The sequence below is a fragment of the Sciurus carolinensis genome, chromosome 3 (genome assembly GCF_902686445.1).
Source record: "Sciurus carolinensis chromosome 3, mSciCar1.2, whole genome shotgun sequence".
NCBI classification, from domain to species: Eukaryota; Metazoa; Chordata; class Mammalia; order Rodentia; family Sciuridae; genus Sciurus; species Sciurus carolinensis.
Genome location: NC_062215.1, coordinates 61622912 through 61636893, shown reverse-complemented (window position 1 = coordinate 61636893; position 13982 = coordinate 61622912). Strand labels below are relative to the sequence as shown.

Genomic DNA, 13982 nt, shown 5'->3' with positions numbered 1-13982 from the left:
GGGAATTGAACTGAGGGGTGCTTATTAACCACTGAGCTATATACCCAGCCCTTTTTATTTTGAGACAGAATCTCGCTAAGTTGCTTAGGGCCTCACTAATTTGCTGAGGCTGGCTTTGAATTGTGATCCTCCTGTCTCAGCCTCCCAAGCCACTGGGATTACAGGAATGCACCATCACATCCAGCTCTTTTTATTTTATTTTATTTATTTGGTACTAGGGATTGAACCTAGGGATTAACCACCGAGCCATATCCCCAGTTCTTTTTATTTTTTTAAATTTTGAGACAGGGCCTCACTGTTGCCCAGGCTAGCCTTGAACTTATGATCCTTCTGTCTCAACTTCCTGAGTATCTGGGATTACAGGTGTGTACCTGGCTAGAAATACTTTCTTTTAATCAAGCATTTAAAGAAAGCTTCCAGATACACATAAAATGGGACTTTATATGTAAAATTCTAAATGTATTCTTTAGGGAAGTATACCTACATTACAAAGTACGACAGAGCCTTCTTTAGGAACAGTAAACATGGTAAGTGTTTGGAATGGAATAACTACAGAATTATCTGCAATTGACTAAAATTTTTTTCTTGAAAAAGTCCTAGAAAAAAATCTCACTGGGTACTCCTTTGCCACAATGAGTTATTAGAGAAGAGAAACCACATTCTGCCTGATTTCCATTCAAGTGTTTGAATGCTAACCTGTATTCTAGACATTTAGATTTTTGGAAAGCTGCTGCCAGGCCTCTTGGGGCTATTCATTTCCTGACTGTAATGCCATGGCAACTGACAGGCACTTCTTGGGCATGGTCAGGGTGGGCAAGGCTTCAAAAGTAGTGTGGACCTGGCATTCCTTCCCACTAACTCATCTGAACCACTTGGTCACCAGTAGTGATATAGTAACAGGGTTCAGACCTAGAGACTCTCACAGCCTTCTGACCAGGATGGGGTCCGGATTATTGCTGTATATCCTCATGGAATGCCATCGCTTACCTTCTGCTTCTTGAGTTTGAGACCACGAATAGCAACGTCCATACACCCTCAGCACTTTTCTTCTGGTGGCACTGGGGATCGAACCAAGGAACTCATGACTCTACCACTGAACAACATCACCAGGGCCCTCTCAGCATTTTTTGAGGTCCCCCTCCCTCTTTCCCGGTACTCACACAGTATGTATTTCATTTGCCAGCTTGGGGAAGGCTGGTAGGAGTAAGTAGTTTCTTTTCAAGTTTGCTAACAGGTAGAACTCAAAAGGGAGGCACGTGTGTTATCGAATCATTCCTGTGAGTTTAATTTTATTAGTGTTTGGTTAGTGAGTCTCCCAAAACAACTCTGCGAAAACCAGAGAATAAGGAATGGTAAAACAAATACAGAGTTGCCATCACAGGAAGAAACTGTCCAACAATAAAATGGCCCCATATATATTTTCCTATGTAACAATTTATATTTCCCTGGTTTTAACAAAGGATTTGAGGAAGCTAGATGCTGTAAGTAGAATCCTGTGTCTCTAGGGTTAAGAAGCCAAGTTGGTTTCTTGCTTTATAATTATTTTTCAATTACAATATAACTACTAAGAGTTGAAGTTCCCACTGGAGTGGTATGCAACATTTCATTACTACTAGAAACCATAGGAATGTTCCAGGGAAACAGATTCTCATCATTAAGTGAAATGGAATCTAGCCAAAACCCCAGGCTAACATCCAGATGCCTGTAGATCAGCTACAATCCTTTTAAAGGGCTTGGATTCTCCAGATACTAGTTGTAAGTCTTTTCTGGGGCCTGGGAGTTTTTTATTGGAGAGCAATTAACCACCTCAAGACATATCCATCAAAATAGGTGTGCATCTCCAACTGCAATGTTTTCAGAGTCCTCCTTGCCCCTCATAATGCTCGGCTTGGGATAGCTGGGCAAGTCCTGCCTTCTCTGATGTCATGTCAGTAGCAACAGAATCTCTTTAACTGCCATGATTCCTTTCCAGTGGGTCAGAGTCCTAAAGGCCCTCCAGGGATGGGTGGCAAGTCCAATAAACAGGATCTCATCTTTTGCAGCTCCTGGATCTCATCACTCCAAGGGCCATAGTGTACCAACAGAACTTTCTCTGCCTTTTGTATGGTTTTCAGAGCTTCAGATACTGCGAACCTGAACAAAGGGAGGTGAGAGAAGTCAGTTTAGTCAGTCAAGCAAATGTTAATTGATGGCTTATTCACATACTGTGAAAGACAGAAAGCCATCTAAGTTCATTTCTATCCTCCAGGATCTTACAGCCTAGGGTAGATAAGACACTTTCACAAATACACTGCAAGGTGAATCTTAAGAAAAAAAGCTATGATAAAAAGTATAAAGACTTCAGAATCTTGAGAAAAACAAGCAAATTTAAAGTTCTAATCTGATATTTATGCAAGGTTGTTTATTATTATTATTATTATTACTACTACTACTACTACCAGGGATTGAACCCAAGGGCACTTAACCACTGAACCACATTCCCAGCCCTTTTGATTTTTTATTTTGAGACAGGGTCTCACTAAGTTGCTTAGGGTCTCACTAAATTCCTGAGGCTGGCCTTGAACTTGTGATCCTCCTGTCGCAGCCTCCCGAATCACTGAGACTGTAGGCATGTGCTACCATGCCTGGTTTTTATGCAATGTTTATGCAAGTGTTCATCTTAGGGTAACCTAGTCTACCCTGACCAAAACTCTGCACTCTTTCCTCTCTCTTTGACCAAATGGTCTTCCCATGACTCAATTTTAGGTTTAAGCTTCATAAGCTTCCAACACTTTCTCTTACCAATGTATACCAACGATAGTTTTAAAGTCTGGAGATATTATATCCAGAAATACTAAAATCAGTCCTCCACCAATAATCTCAGTAAAGAAAGTGGGTGAGGCATCACCTTATCAACCATGCTGTTCCTTATTCTTAATGTTTGTTTGTTTGCTTATTTGTGTATGTGGTGGTATTGGAGTTTGAACCCAGGGCCTCATGAATGCTAGGCAAGTGCTCTCTGACTGATATGTACCAGGGATTGAACCCAGGGGTGCTTAATCACAGAGTCACATCCTCAGCCCTTTTTATTTTTTATTTTGTGAAAGAGTCTTAATAAGTTGCTTAGGGCCTTGTTAAGTTACTAAGGTTGGCTTTGAACTTATGATCCTCCTGCATCAGCCTCCTGAGCCACTGGAATTACAGGCATACACCAGGGTACCTGGCCCAGTTCCTTCTTTTAACCTTTAAAGCAGGATTTTTCAACCTTGACATGACTGCTATCTGGGGATAGATAACTCTTTTCTCTGGGACCTCTCCTGAATATTGTGGGGGATTTAGCAGTACCTCCAGCCTCTATCCAATAGATGCTAGTAGTACCCCTTAATCCCAAGAATGGCAATTGAAACTATTTCCATACAGTGCCAAATACTGTCTGTGGGCAAAATCATTCCTGGTTGAAAACAACTACTTTAAAAGGAATAGGATGCAAACTAGGGAAAAGGCAGAGCCCCTGGAGTTGAGGGTGTTGGAAATGAGAGGCAAGGAGGTGTGATTAACCAGAGAGGAATGAGAAGGAATGCTATGCTGGTGGGTGGTGGGGCTGCCAGGCAAGTCCCCCCTGGGAAATTTACTTCAGATTTAAGTGCTTTCCCTGTGTCTCTCAGGAGGAAAATTTAAAGCTTCAAGTTTGTCTATAAAACAGAAGGCAAAGATCTCTTTAAAAGAGGAAAGAAAAAAGTTTCAACATGCTTAAAAGCACCATAGAAAACATACACAAAAGGACCTAGTGAAAAACAGGGCAATGTGTGCCCTGCCAAAGCACTAGGAAAAGGGACAAACTTACCCATTGAACAAGACTTGGGCCAGTTTGAAGAGTTCATGGCCCATTTCAACACTGGATGGCCCATGGCGAGCCTCAACCACTCGGAGACTTTTCTGTAGGTGGGTAGCTGACTTTTGCCAATCTCCTGTCAGAAAAAAGAAAAATCTTATTCCTCTAATGAACCATAGTTAAGCTGGGTGTGGTGGCTCATGCCTGTAATTCCAGCAGCTCAGGAGGCTGAGGTAGGAGGATCACAAGTTCAAAGCCAGCCTCAGAAACTTAGCAAGGCCCTGTCTCAAAATAAAATATAAAAAGGGCTGGGGATTTGGCTCAGAGGTTAAATACCTCTGGGTTCAATCCCTGGCATGCACGCACGCGTGCACACACGTGCATGCACACATACGCACACAAGAACTACCACACTCAAGGGCTGGGAATGTAGCTCAGTGGTAGAGTATTTGCCTAGCATGCACAAGGCCCTGGGTTCAATCCTCAGAACTGCAAAAACAGAGGCAACTTGGATAAATTTCCAGAGTGTAGAAAGCCAAATGGAAGGGAGAGCAGCCTCAGTTTAAAGACTGAAAGAACCGACCAGAAAAGGTGAGGAATAGGACAAAACACACAAGGCAGGAAATGAAAGCAGGTGCCAATACCTAAGGCAGCATAGGCTTGGGCCAGGTCATCCTCAATTTCTCCCATCATGGTGTGCTCGGGCGACAGGAAGCTCTCTGCATCGCGCTGGCACCCCAACAACTGCTGAATGGCTTGTTCTGTTAATTAAAAACAAAATAAAACAAAAAATAAGGGCTGGGAAGATAGCTTAGTTGGTAGAGTGCTTGCCTTGCAAGCACAAGGCCCCGGGTTCAAACCCCAGCACCACAAAGACAAAACAAAACAGTCTCACTACGGACACAGACCCAGTCCTGAAAATGAGAACGTAGGTTTCAAGTTCTGTATATACCAGGCTGAATGTGGAAACTCCCCACTCTTTCCTTGGGTTGTTACCTCTTCCCATGATGTCAAGCTCTAATTTTCAACAGTAAGCAGGAATCTAAAAGCTACACTTTCAAAGACAGGCTTCTTTCCTTTTCCTTTTTTTTTTTTTTTTTTTTTTTTGGTGGTGTTGTGATGCTAAGGATCAAACCCAGGACCTCATGTGTGATGCTAGGCAAATACTCTACCACTGACTGAGCTACACCCAGCCCAAGAACAGGATTCTTATCTCAGGGCACATGCCTCACTGCTCTCTGGAAGAGACAGGCCCTGATGAGGGCAGAACAACCTTCGTAGGAAGTTAGGTCATTAAGTCTGTGGAGTTAAAATAAATGATACTGAACTTCTGGAACTGCACAAAGCTCATGAAGTCAGAGATAATCCTACAGTGGTCAGCATAAGTTCAGATAGTTGTAACTTAGCTATCTGATGCCTAAGACAACAACAGCTTGAACCATCTGGCACTTTTTCAAGGACACCAGTTTGAACTGGTTAGGGTTTATTCTCATTGGCCTATATAGCCATCTTGTGGCTGGTATAGGGATAATTAAATTCAGTTTTTCAATCATTCCTGAGTATATTTGAGTGCAAGATGTTATGAGAATAAATGAAAGAGAAGGGGTTGGAGAATCGAAGCAGGGAGCCAGTCTCACCTAGTTTACCACTTCTGAGAAGCTTCTGGGCCATCCCAACCTGGTGCTGAAGGTCTTGTAACTGAGAGACCAGGTGATCCCTGCTGACAGATTCTGTACAAGATTTGTTGTCACAGCTCAGCACATCATCTCCCTGTGGAAGTCAGCACTGTCTTTATTCCTATACTGGAGTCAGATATTAATACTGCACGTGCTTACATTACAGGATCACTGACATGATGGGGAAAGAGGTTCCTATAATAATACATCAGGATCAAAGCCTGACTGAATTTTGTCTGATAGTAACTATTCCAATGAAAGCAACAGCTGATCTAATCCTGAGATTTAATTTCTGAGAATTGTTCCAGAATAGTTCACAATTTCTTTCCATTTCAGCAGCCCCTCTCTTACCTCTCTTTGGGGCCAGGCCTCTGGTGACAAACACATTTCTAGTGGTTATAAAAATGTCAACAGAGCTGGATGGTGCGAGCCTATAATCCAAGCTACTCAGAAAGCTTAGGCAAGAAGACTCAAGTTTGAGGCCAGCCTGGGCCACTTAGAAAGACCATCTCAAAATAAAATCTAAAAAAATGGCTGGGGTATAGCTTGTGGATAGAGCACTTGCCTAGCAATGCACAAGGCTCTGGGTTCCATCTCTAGCACCACAGCACCACCACCACCAAAAACAAAACTAAACAACAACAACAACAAAAAATAAACCCACAAAAAAACCAATCCCAAAAGGTGCTAGGTGAGGCCTCCCCACATTCGACCTTAGGTTTGCAACTCTAGCTTTCCAGCATAATTAGCTTTGTCTTTCCTAAGAACACTGTTTCCTCTGGCAGAGGAGTAAACCTGAGATGGGCAGTTGCTGTGTTTAAGATGCCAATATCTATGCCATCGTTTGGTAAAAGCAACCCAATTTCTCCTGGGAATTCCCTTAATTCCTTCAATAATTAATGTACCATAGCTGAGGTGTTGGGCGTGTGGCTTAGATGTGACCCATTCCTCTGACCTAAATGGCTGGAGGAAAACTGTGGGCTCTGATTTTACTTCAGTCACAGTCACTGGGTTAATGACACAGTAAGACTTTTTGCCCAGACTGTGTTGGAGTGGCACACATTTTCATCCTCCTGGGCAGGGAAGACAAGGAGGTTGAGCTGCTGGCAGCTCTTGCATGGGGAGAGGGAAGTCTGTCTGATGATGGGGCTAGCACAGAGGGAATGGAGCTGAAAGAGGCAATCAGAAAAATGGGGTCCTGGTGACATTATCTGAGTCCCTGAATCAAAATGGATCTGAAGTAGTCCTAACCAAGGATTTTTTATCTTTTCTTTTTTTTTTTTTTAAATGATACTGAGGATCTAACTTAGGGGTGCTTTACCACTAAGATACACTCCCAGTATTATTATTATTATTTTTAAAATTTGAGACAGGCTCTAAGTTGTCCAGGCTGGTCTCTAACGTGTGATTCTCCTACCTCAGACTCCCAAGTTGCTAGGATTACAGGCATGCACCACTGTGCCTGGCTGCTCTGGGACTTCTCCATGATTTAGTTGAGCAAATAAATCGGCAGTCTTTTTTTTCTCCCCCTTAAATCAGTTTAGGTGGAATTTTCTGTCATTTGCAAAAGAAACATCACTAAATCCAACCTTTCCCTATGGTTCCTTTGAAGGGACAACCCACGTGTGGGCCTGATTTGTTAAAACAGAAGTGATATTATTGTTCTTGGGACCTAGAGGCCCCCAGCAGCTTCCTCCTAAAGTCTGATGACCTTTGGGCTGGATAACTGACCTTCAAGAGCAACAGAGAGGGGAGAAGGAAGATTTACCTGCATGAGCGCTCTGCAACTGTTACAACAGAATGCTTCCCACCTGGGCCCTGCAGCTGTTCTGAGCTCCTCAGTGTGACAGGCTGGACAGCTGCAGTCAAAGTAGTACTGAGACCTCAGCTTCTGCTGTCTTTCAGCAACACCCATCCAGCTTTTGTGAGGCCCTGGAGAGAGATCACCCTCAGTAAGACTTTAAGCAAGAGAGTTCGCCACCACTTAAAAGCCTTCAGCAGAGCTGAGAGTCTGGACAATTATTCATCATGACAGATAACCTTTACTCAAATATTTGTGAAACTGAATGCTGAAAAAATAAGCGTCCAAGTTGCTGGGACAGGAAGAAAAAGAAGCTGAGAAGGTGCTCTTAGTCCCTTTTCAGTATAGGAAGCTCTTAGGAATTAAGCGAGTGATGATAGCTTTGTCACGATATGGCTTCATACTGTGCTAAGAAGGCTTTTCTTTTCTTTCTTTCTTTTTCCCCCTCCAGTCTGAGGATGCATTGCCTTTTCCAGGAAACCAACACTTTACAGGGGAAGGCACCTGCCCATTTGCTTGTTCCTCTGCACCCTGTCCTTTTAGCTGGTGAAGGGTAGGACAGTGGTGAGGAGGTCTGGCTCACCATAGCAGTGGAGAATCTCTTGTCCTTTTCTAATCCTTTGTGCTGCCCGAATGGTGGCGACAGTGCTGGTGAAGGACACACTGGTGTTGGGGCTGCAGGAGTGGTTCAGGAGGCTGACAACAGGGAAGATGCCTGTGGCAAGGCGTACTTGCCTGCTGTTGGCAATGATGCTCTCTTTAGATTCTGAAAGTACAAGAGGCAGAAGCAAAAATGTATCAGAACATTAGTCCTGGCCTCACCATACATTCTTGATATGAGCTAGGCAGCTGGGCCTGAAGCCCATCTGAGTCATGGCTCCACAGCCAGATACAATATAAATTGGATGGAACATGACTCACAACAAATTCTGGTCCCCAGGAAGCAAAGTGAACGAACACAAGAAAAGTCCACTGGAATCTTGGAACCTAGCCATTGTGTCTCTATACCACACACACAAAAACCCTAAGATTAGAATTTATAAAAAAAAAATAATAAAAAAGGCATTATCAGTAGGGAGCCTTCTAGACAGTTTCATAATATTCACAAGGACACCGAAACTAGAGTACGTGTTGGCATTATTTCCCAAAGACTAAGTGCTTTTGTTTAATAGGTCCTTGGATTGTTACTAGAACAAGTGGCTTAGCTACCACAGCAAACTTTATATATTTAAGTAGGCTTAAGTGTAAATAAAAAAAAAAAAGTATTTTTTCTGGGTACAGAAGTACTTGCCTGTAATTCCAATTCAGGAGGCTGAGGCAGCAGAATTGCAAAGTTTGAGGCCAGCCTCAGCATCTTAGCAAGACCCTCCCTCGAAAAAAAAAAAAAAGGTTGGGATGTAGCTCAGTGGTAGAGGGTAGAGGAGTTACATGGTAGAGTAACCTGTGTTCAGTTCCCAATTTTTAAAAGAATCAATATTCTTTACATTCACTTCTCCATCCTGCTCTTTGTCACACTTTTATGGGAAACCAGTTAGCAGTAATTTTTATGGAAGCTGACTGTCTGTACTAGCTTTACTGAAGACAGTCTCATGCTCCAAATAATCTCTTTGCTGCACAATTAACCAGCAACTTAACTGTATGATTGAAAATCAGGAAGAAAGAAAAAGGTCTCCAGGTGGTGAGGCAGTTGTGCACCAAAGCTCATGTACTTATGTTCACATGTGAGTTCTTTGACTCAAGTGCTGGCCAATGTGTTAGATTTCTGTCTGTGACCTGAGAAAAGCAACTTAAAAAGAGGAAAAGTTTATTTTGGCTCATGTTTCAGAAGATTCAGCCCATGGTTGCCTGGTCCTGTTATTTTGGGCCTTTGGTGATACAGTGCTTCCTGACAGGAATACGTGGCAGAAGCAGCGTCTCATCTCATGGTGGCCAGAAAATGGAAAGGGAAGGGGATAGGGAGGGTCCCAATATCCCCTTCAAGAGGACACCCTCAATAACCTTATTTTCTTCCATTAGGACCCACTTCCTAAAGGTCCCACCACCTCCCAATAGTGCCATAGACTGGCAACCAAGCCTTTAGCAGATGTGCCTGTGGGGGACATTTAAGACCCAAACCGCAAACAACAGCTATTTGCTTTTACTTCAGACACAGTGCTAATTGATTTGATTATGTAGTTTCTCAGGCCATAAAAGTTCAGAAGCAGACAACTAATACTGGGAGAGTGTAAGAGGCGGCTTTTCTGACAATGGCAAAAGGGGACAGGTGACAGAATCAAGATGGAGGAAGAAAACTCACGTAAGAGTTAATAGCTTCGGGGCAAACAAGAACACCAGTACGGCAACACTAGCACCACTGAGCATGGTGGTGCACATCTGTAATCCCAGTTACTTTGGAAGCTGAGGCAGGAGGATTGCAAATTTGAGGTCAGCCTTAGCAACTTAGTCAGGACCTAAGTAATTTTGTGAGATCCTGTCTCAAAATAAAAAAGGGCTGGGGATGTGGCTCAGTGGTAAAGAGCCCCAAATTAAATTCTTGGTATCAAAAAAAAAAAAAAAAAAAAAAAAAAAAAAAAAAAAAAAAAAGAAGACACTAGTACCACTCAATATTGAGGTAGTGGGGATTGAACCTAGGAGCACTTTACCTCTCAGCTACATCCTCAGCCCTTTTTATTTTTTAATTTTGAGACAGGTTCTTGCTAAGTTGCTGAGGGTCCTACTAAATTGCTGAGACTGGTCTCAAACTTGCAATCCTCCTGCCTCAGCCTCCTGAGTCGCTGGGATTACAGATGTGCACCACTGTGCCCAGTGCCACTCAAGTTTTATCACACTTGTTATATTTCACCTAACCAAAGGCTCCCAGATAGACAGCGTACGTGCATGGGTTTTTGTAAGAGCCACACATTTCCCAGGAGCATGTATGTTATGGCTAACCTTGGTCATCCAGAAAGGCTTAAATTATGTTCAGTAGCCTCAGTGTAAGCATGAGGAAAATCATGTATTCAGCAGACTGGCTGAAATATGAAAGATATTGATACTTAAAGGGAAACAGTTTTCTAGAAAACTGGAAAGCCATTAGATAATTGTGATATTACTGTGCATATGCTAGGAATCTCAACAAACCATTTACCAAAGAAATAAATATTCTAAATATAAATGTAATGAATATAGAAAATATCATGAACCATCATGTGAAAATGTTCTACAAAGGAAAACATTAAATATAGGAATTATGTTGTCTCTCTGCAGACAATTCTATTATCTGTTGCTATGGGGGACAAGAATAGAACAAGTAAATACAATTCACAGGGAATCCAAATGCCTTGATTTTAGTCAATAATTCTACAAAACTGTATTAAAACCTTTCATCAGAACTTCTCCTAAGTGCTTGACTAATTTTAGTTTCCTCTCTTCCATCCTCCCCCCTTGTCTGAGTCTACCTTCTGGAGTATGTGCTAATGAGCAGTGAAAATGCTAAAAGGTAGGCAGCAGGAAGGAGCAGTGCAGGGCATGAACAATTTGTAGTCTGAATAATCAGCCTCAGCATAATTAAAAGTAGACTTGCATTCCCAACTACTGATAACTGGCAATCTATATTAGAACAGTTGCTAAAATTTTCCCAGAAAAAATGATCACAATACAGTGAGTAATAATGTCAGCTTTGTGAATTATTTATAGATTATCCTCTAGCAGAAGTAAGCCCAGGAACTGAGTGGGGTACTTATGTCAGAGTTGAATGTCTCTCTAATTATTTCTAAAAAATTAAGTATTGATTTTTAAAAATCACTCAATATTTTGCATTAGTCATCTATTAGTAGAGATAATAGAAAGTGAGAATATGTATGTACCTTATCAACTAAACTTAATGTGTGACATTTTGTATTAAAAAAAATAAAGAGGGAGTGATTCTTTACAAAGGCTGTCTTGCTAATACCCCTAGTGCATTTAAAATGGAACTTAAGTTAAAAAAACATTCATGGTACTTCCAGAATCTATCTATTCTGGTCCATATTTTGTAAAATCACAACTCTGTGTGTCAAGTAAACAAGGAACCACACTAAAGGCAGATTTCTGGGTTGTTGAAGAGTAAAAGCAAAGAGCAGTGAAGTGATGTGAAGCTACTCAGGGCCTTATTAAGCCTTCTTTTGACGTGAATCCAGATGCATTATGGATGTGATGTTCCCACTGAGACAGAAACATGCACACCTGTATCAAAGTCTAGGATGTCATCGGTGGCCAGTTCTGTCCCTTGAGATGGGCACCATAGAGAGGTTTCCAAGGAGCTTTGATTAAAAAGGATTTATGAAAAGATAATAATATACATTTTTATAGGTTTTTGTCAAAGTCTATCCTAGTTAACACTTTAATCCTTCTGTGCTACTAATGAAACAGCTGCTAATGAAATTCAATGAGAACACTAAACTGGGAGGTGTTGGAACCCCAAAGAAATAATAAAAAGGGATATAACAAGATTAGAAATATGAGCAGACTAAAACAGAATTAGATTGAATTAAAAAATGAAAGTGAACATTGCTGGTGGGCATGTAACTGGTAAAACTTACCTGGAGGGCAATTTTGAAAATGTATGAAGTGCCTTAAAATGCTCATATAAAAAAAGTTCCTAGCATTTGGATTATTTTTGTTATAAAAAACTAATTAGAATTACAAAAGAAATACATGGTAGTCAGAAAAAAATTTAAAATCCTACAATTAGCTGGGTGTAGTGGCACATGCCTGTAATTCCAGTTACTCTGAAGGCTGAGTCAGTAGGATAGCAAGTTCAAGGCTAGCCTGGGTATCTTAGTGAGATCCTGTCTCAAAAAAAATAAATAATAAAGAGGGTTGAGATGTAGCTCTCCCCTGGGTTCAATCTCCAGTGCTTCAAACAAAAAAAACAAAAACCCTTGAAAGTTAGAGATAATGATAATCATCCTGTTAGATAGGTATGACATTTTGGTGTATTTTCTCAGTCTTCTTTCTAGGTTTGTGTATAGAACTTTTTTTTTGTACCAGGGATTGAACCCAGGGACACTTTACCACTGAGCCACATCCCTATCCCTTTTTTATATTTTATTTTAAGACAGGGTCTCACTGAGTTGCTTAGGGCCTTGCTAAATTGCTGAGGCTGGCTTTGAACTCAAGATTCTCCTACCTGTTTCCTGAACTGCTGGGAATACGGGCATGCGACACCATACCCAGCTGTACATGGAATTTTTAACATTATTGGCAACATGGTGCACATGGTGATTTGTAATTTATTTCTCTTCTTGTAATATATCATGGTCATTTTTTTATACCCTAATCTAAAATGCATATGTTAGGGCTGGGGATGTAGCTTAGCGGTGGAACATTTGCCAAGCATGTGAGGCCCTAGGTTTGATTCTAGCACTATAAACAAAACAAAACACAAATGCATATTATAATTAAGCAAACAAACCAACAAAACAATTCTTCCAATTTTAAGAAGCAAAAAAATGGTATCTTGTTTTAATTTCTAGCATGATTTGAGATTGACCAATTTTATTACTACTTTATGATAAAGTACTTGTTCATGTGCATTTTTAAAAATATTTTATTTTTATTTTTATGTTTTTAGTTGTAGGTGAACACAATACCTTTATTTTATTTATTTGTGGTGCTGAGGATTGAACCCAGGGTCTCACGCATGCTAGGCAAGTGCTCTACCACTGAGCCACAACCCCAACCCTCAAGTGCATTTTAAAAAGCTTTACTGAGATATAATTTATCTACTATAAAATTCATCCATCTTAAGTGTACAATTCAATGATTTGGGGGGGGATTTACATAATTATGCAGCCATTACCACAATCCAGTTTTAGAACATTTAGAACATCACTATGCAGATTTTTAAAAACTAATTTTAAGAGTTGTATCATTGCTAGAGATGTTACTCATTTTGTCATTCACATCTTAATTTTTGTTTATGGGTTTTTTTAGGGGTAAGAATGTTAAAACAACAGTTTCATTTGTTCACAATTCCATGTGCCAGCAATTTTGGCTAAGCTCAGTTGAATGCTTTTTTCTGCTGGTTTTATCCAGAGATTACTCATGTGATTGCTTTTATCTGGCACAAGGTCTTTTCTCCTTAAGGAGCCTTGTTCACGTGATGATACCATCATTTCAAAGAGGTGACAGGGGAAGTTACAAGGCTTCTTGGGCTTTAGACTCAAAAGTTATACAATGTTACTTTTACTGCATTCCATTGGTCAAAGCAAGTTACACAACTAGCCCACATTCAAGGGGAAGAGAAAGATCCTCCACTTTTTAAAAAAATTACCTTTATTTTATTTATTTATTTTTCTGTGGTGCTGAGGATCAAACCCAGTGCCTCACATATGCTAGGCAAGTACTCTACCACTGAGCCACAACCACAGCCCAATACACTACTTCTTGCCGAAAGAAAAGTAATGTCAAGCTGCAAAGTGGCAAACAGGATGGGAGAAATCCTTGTGGTTATCTTTGTAAATAATCTTCTCCAGAGACTTTAAAGTTCATTGAGTCCTCTCCTTATGTAGGAATACCCTGAGACACAGAGGAGTTCAAGAATCAGGTCTTTTGTATCCCAGTCCAACATTTTCATTCCTTCAAGGTCTTATTTCACCTGCATCCTTTACCTTAATTAATTTATTTATAGACACGGTCTCTCTCTGTTGTTCAGGTTGGTTTAATACTCTCA

The 13982-nt window shown here is 40.9% G+C and overlaps 1 protein-coding gene across 3 annotated transcripts in view; it reads right to left on the bottom strand.

The window, feature by feature from the left end:
* Positions 1-1268: 1268 nt before the first annotated feature.
* Positions 1269-13982, bottom strand: part of Smyd4 (SET and MYND domain containing 4) — a 43238-nt gene continuing 30524 nt past the window's right edge. For all 3 annotated transcript variants that reach the window (XM_047547789.1, XM_047547788.1, XM_047547790.1), the window contains exons 6-11: positions 7872-8054; positions 7256-7419; positions 5449-5581; positions 4456-4572; positions 3824-3947; positions 1269-2133 (exon numbers count right to left, since the gene is read on the bottom strand). In XM_047547789.1, coding sequence (XP_047403745.1) covers positions 1977-2133; positions 3824-3947; positions 4456-4572; positions 5449-5581; positions 7256-7419; positions 7872-8054 — 878 coding nt within the window. In that variant the 3' untranslated portion in view covers positions 1269-1976. The remainder of the gene's footprint in view (positions 2134-3823; positions 3948-4455; positions 4573-5448; positions 5582-7255; positions 7420-7871; positions 8055-13982) is intronic.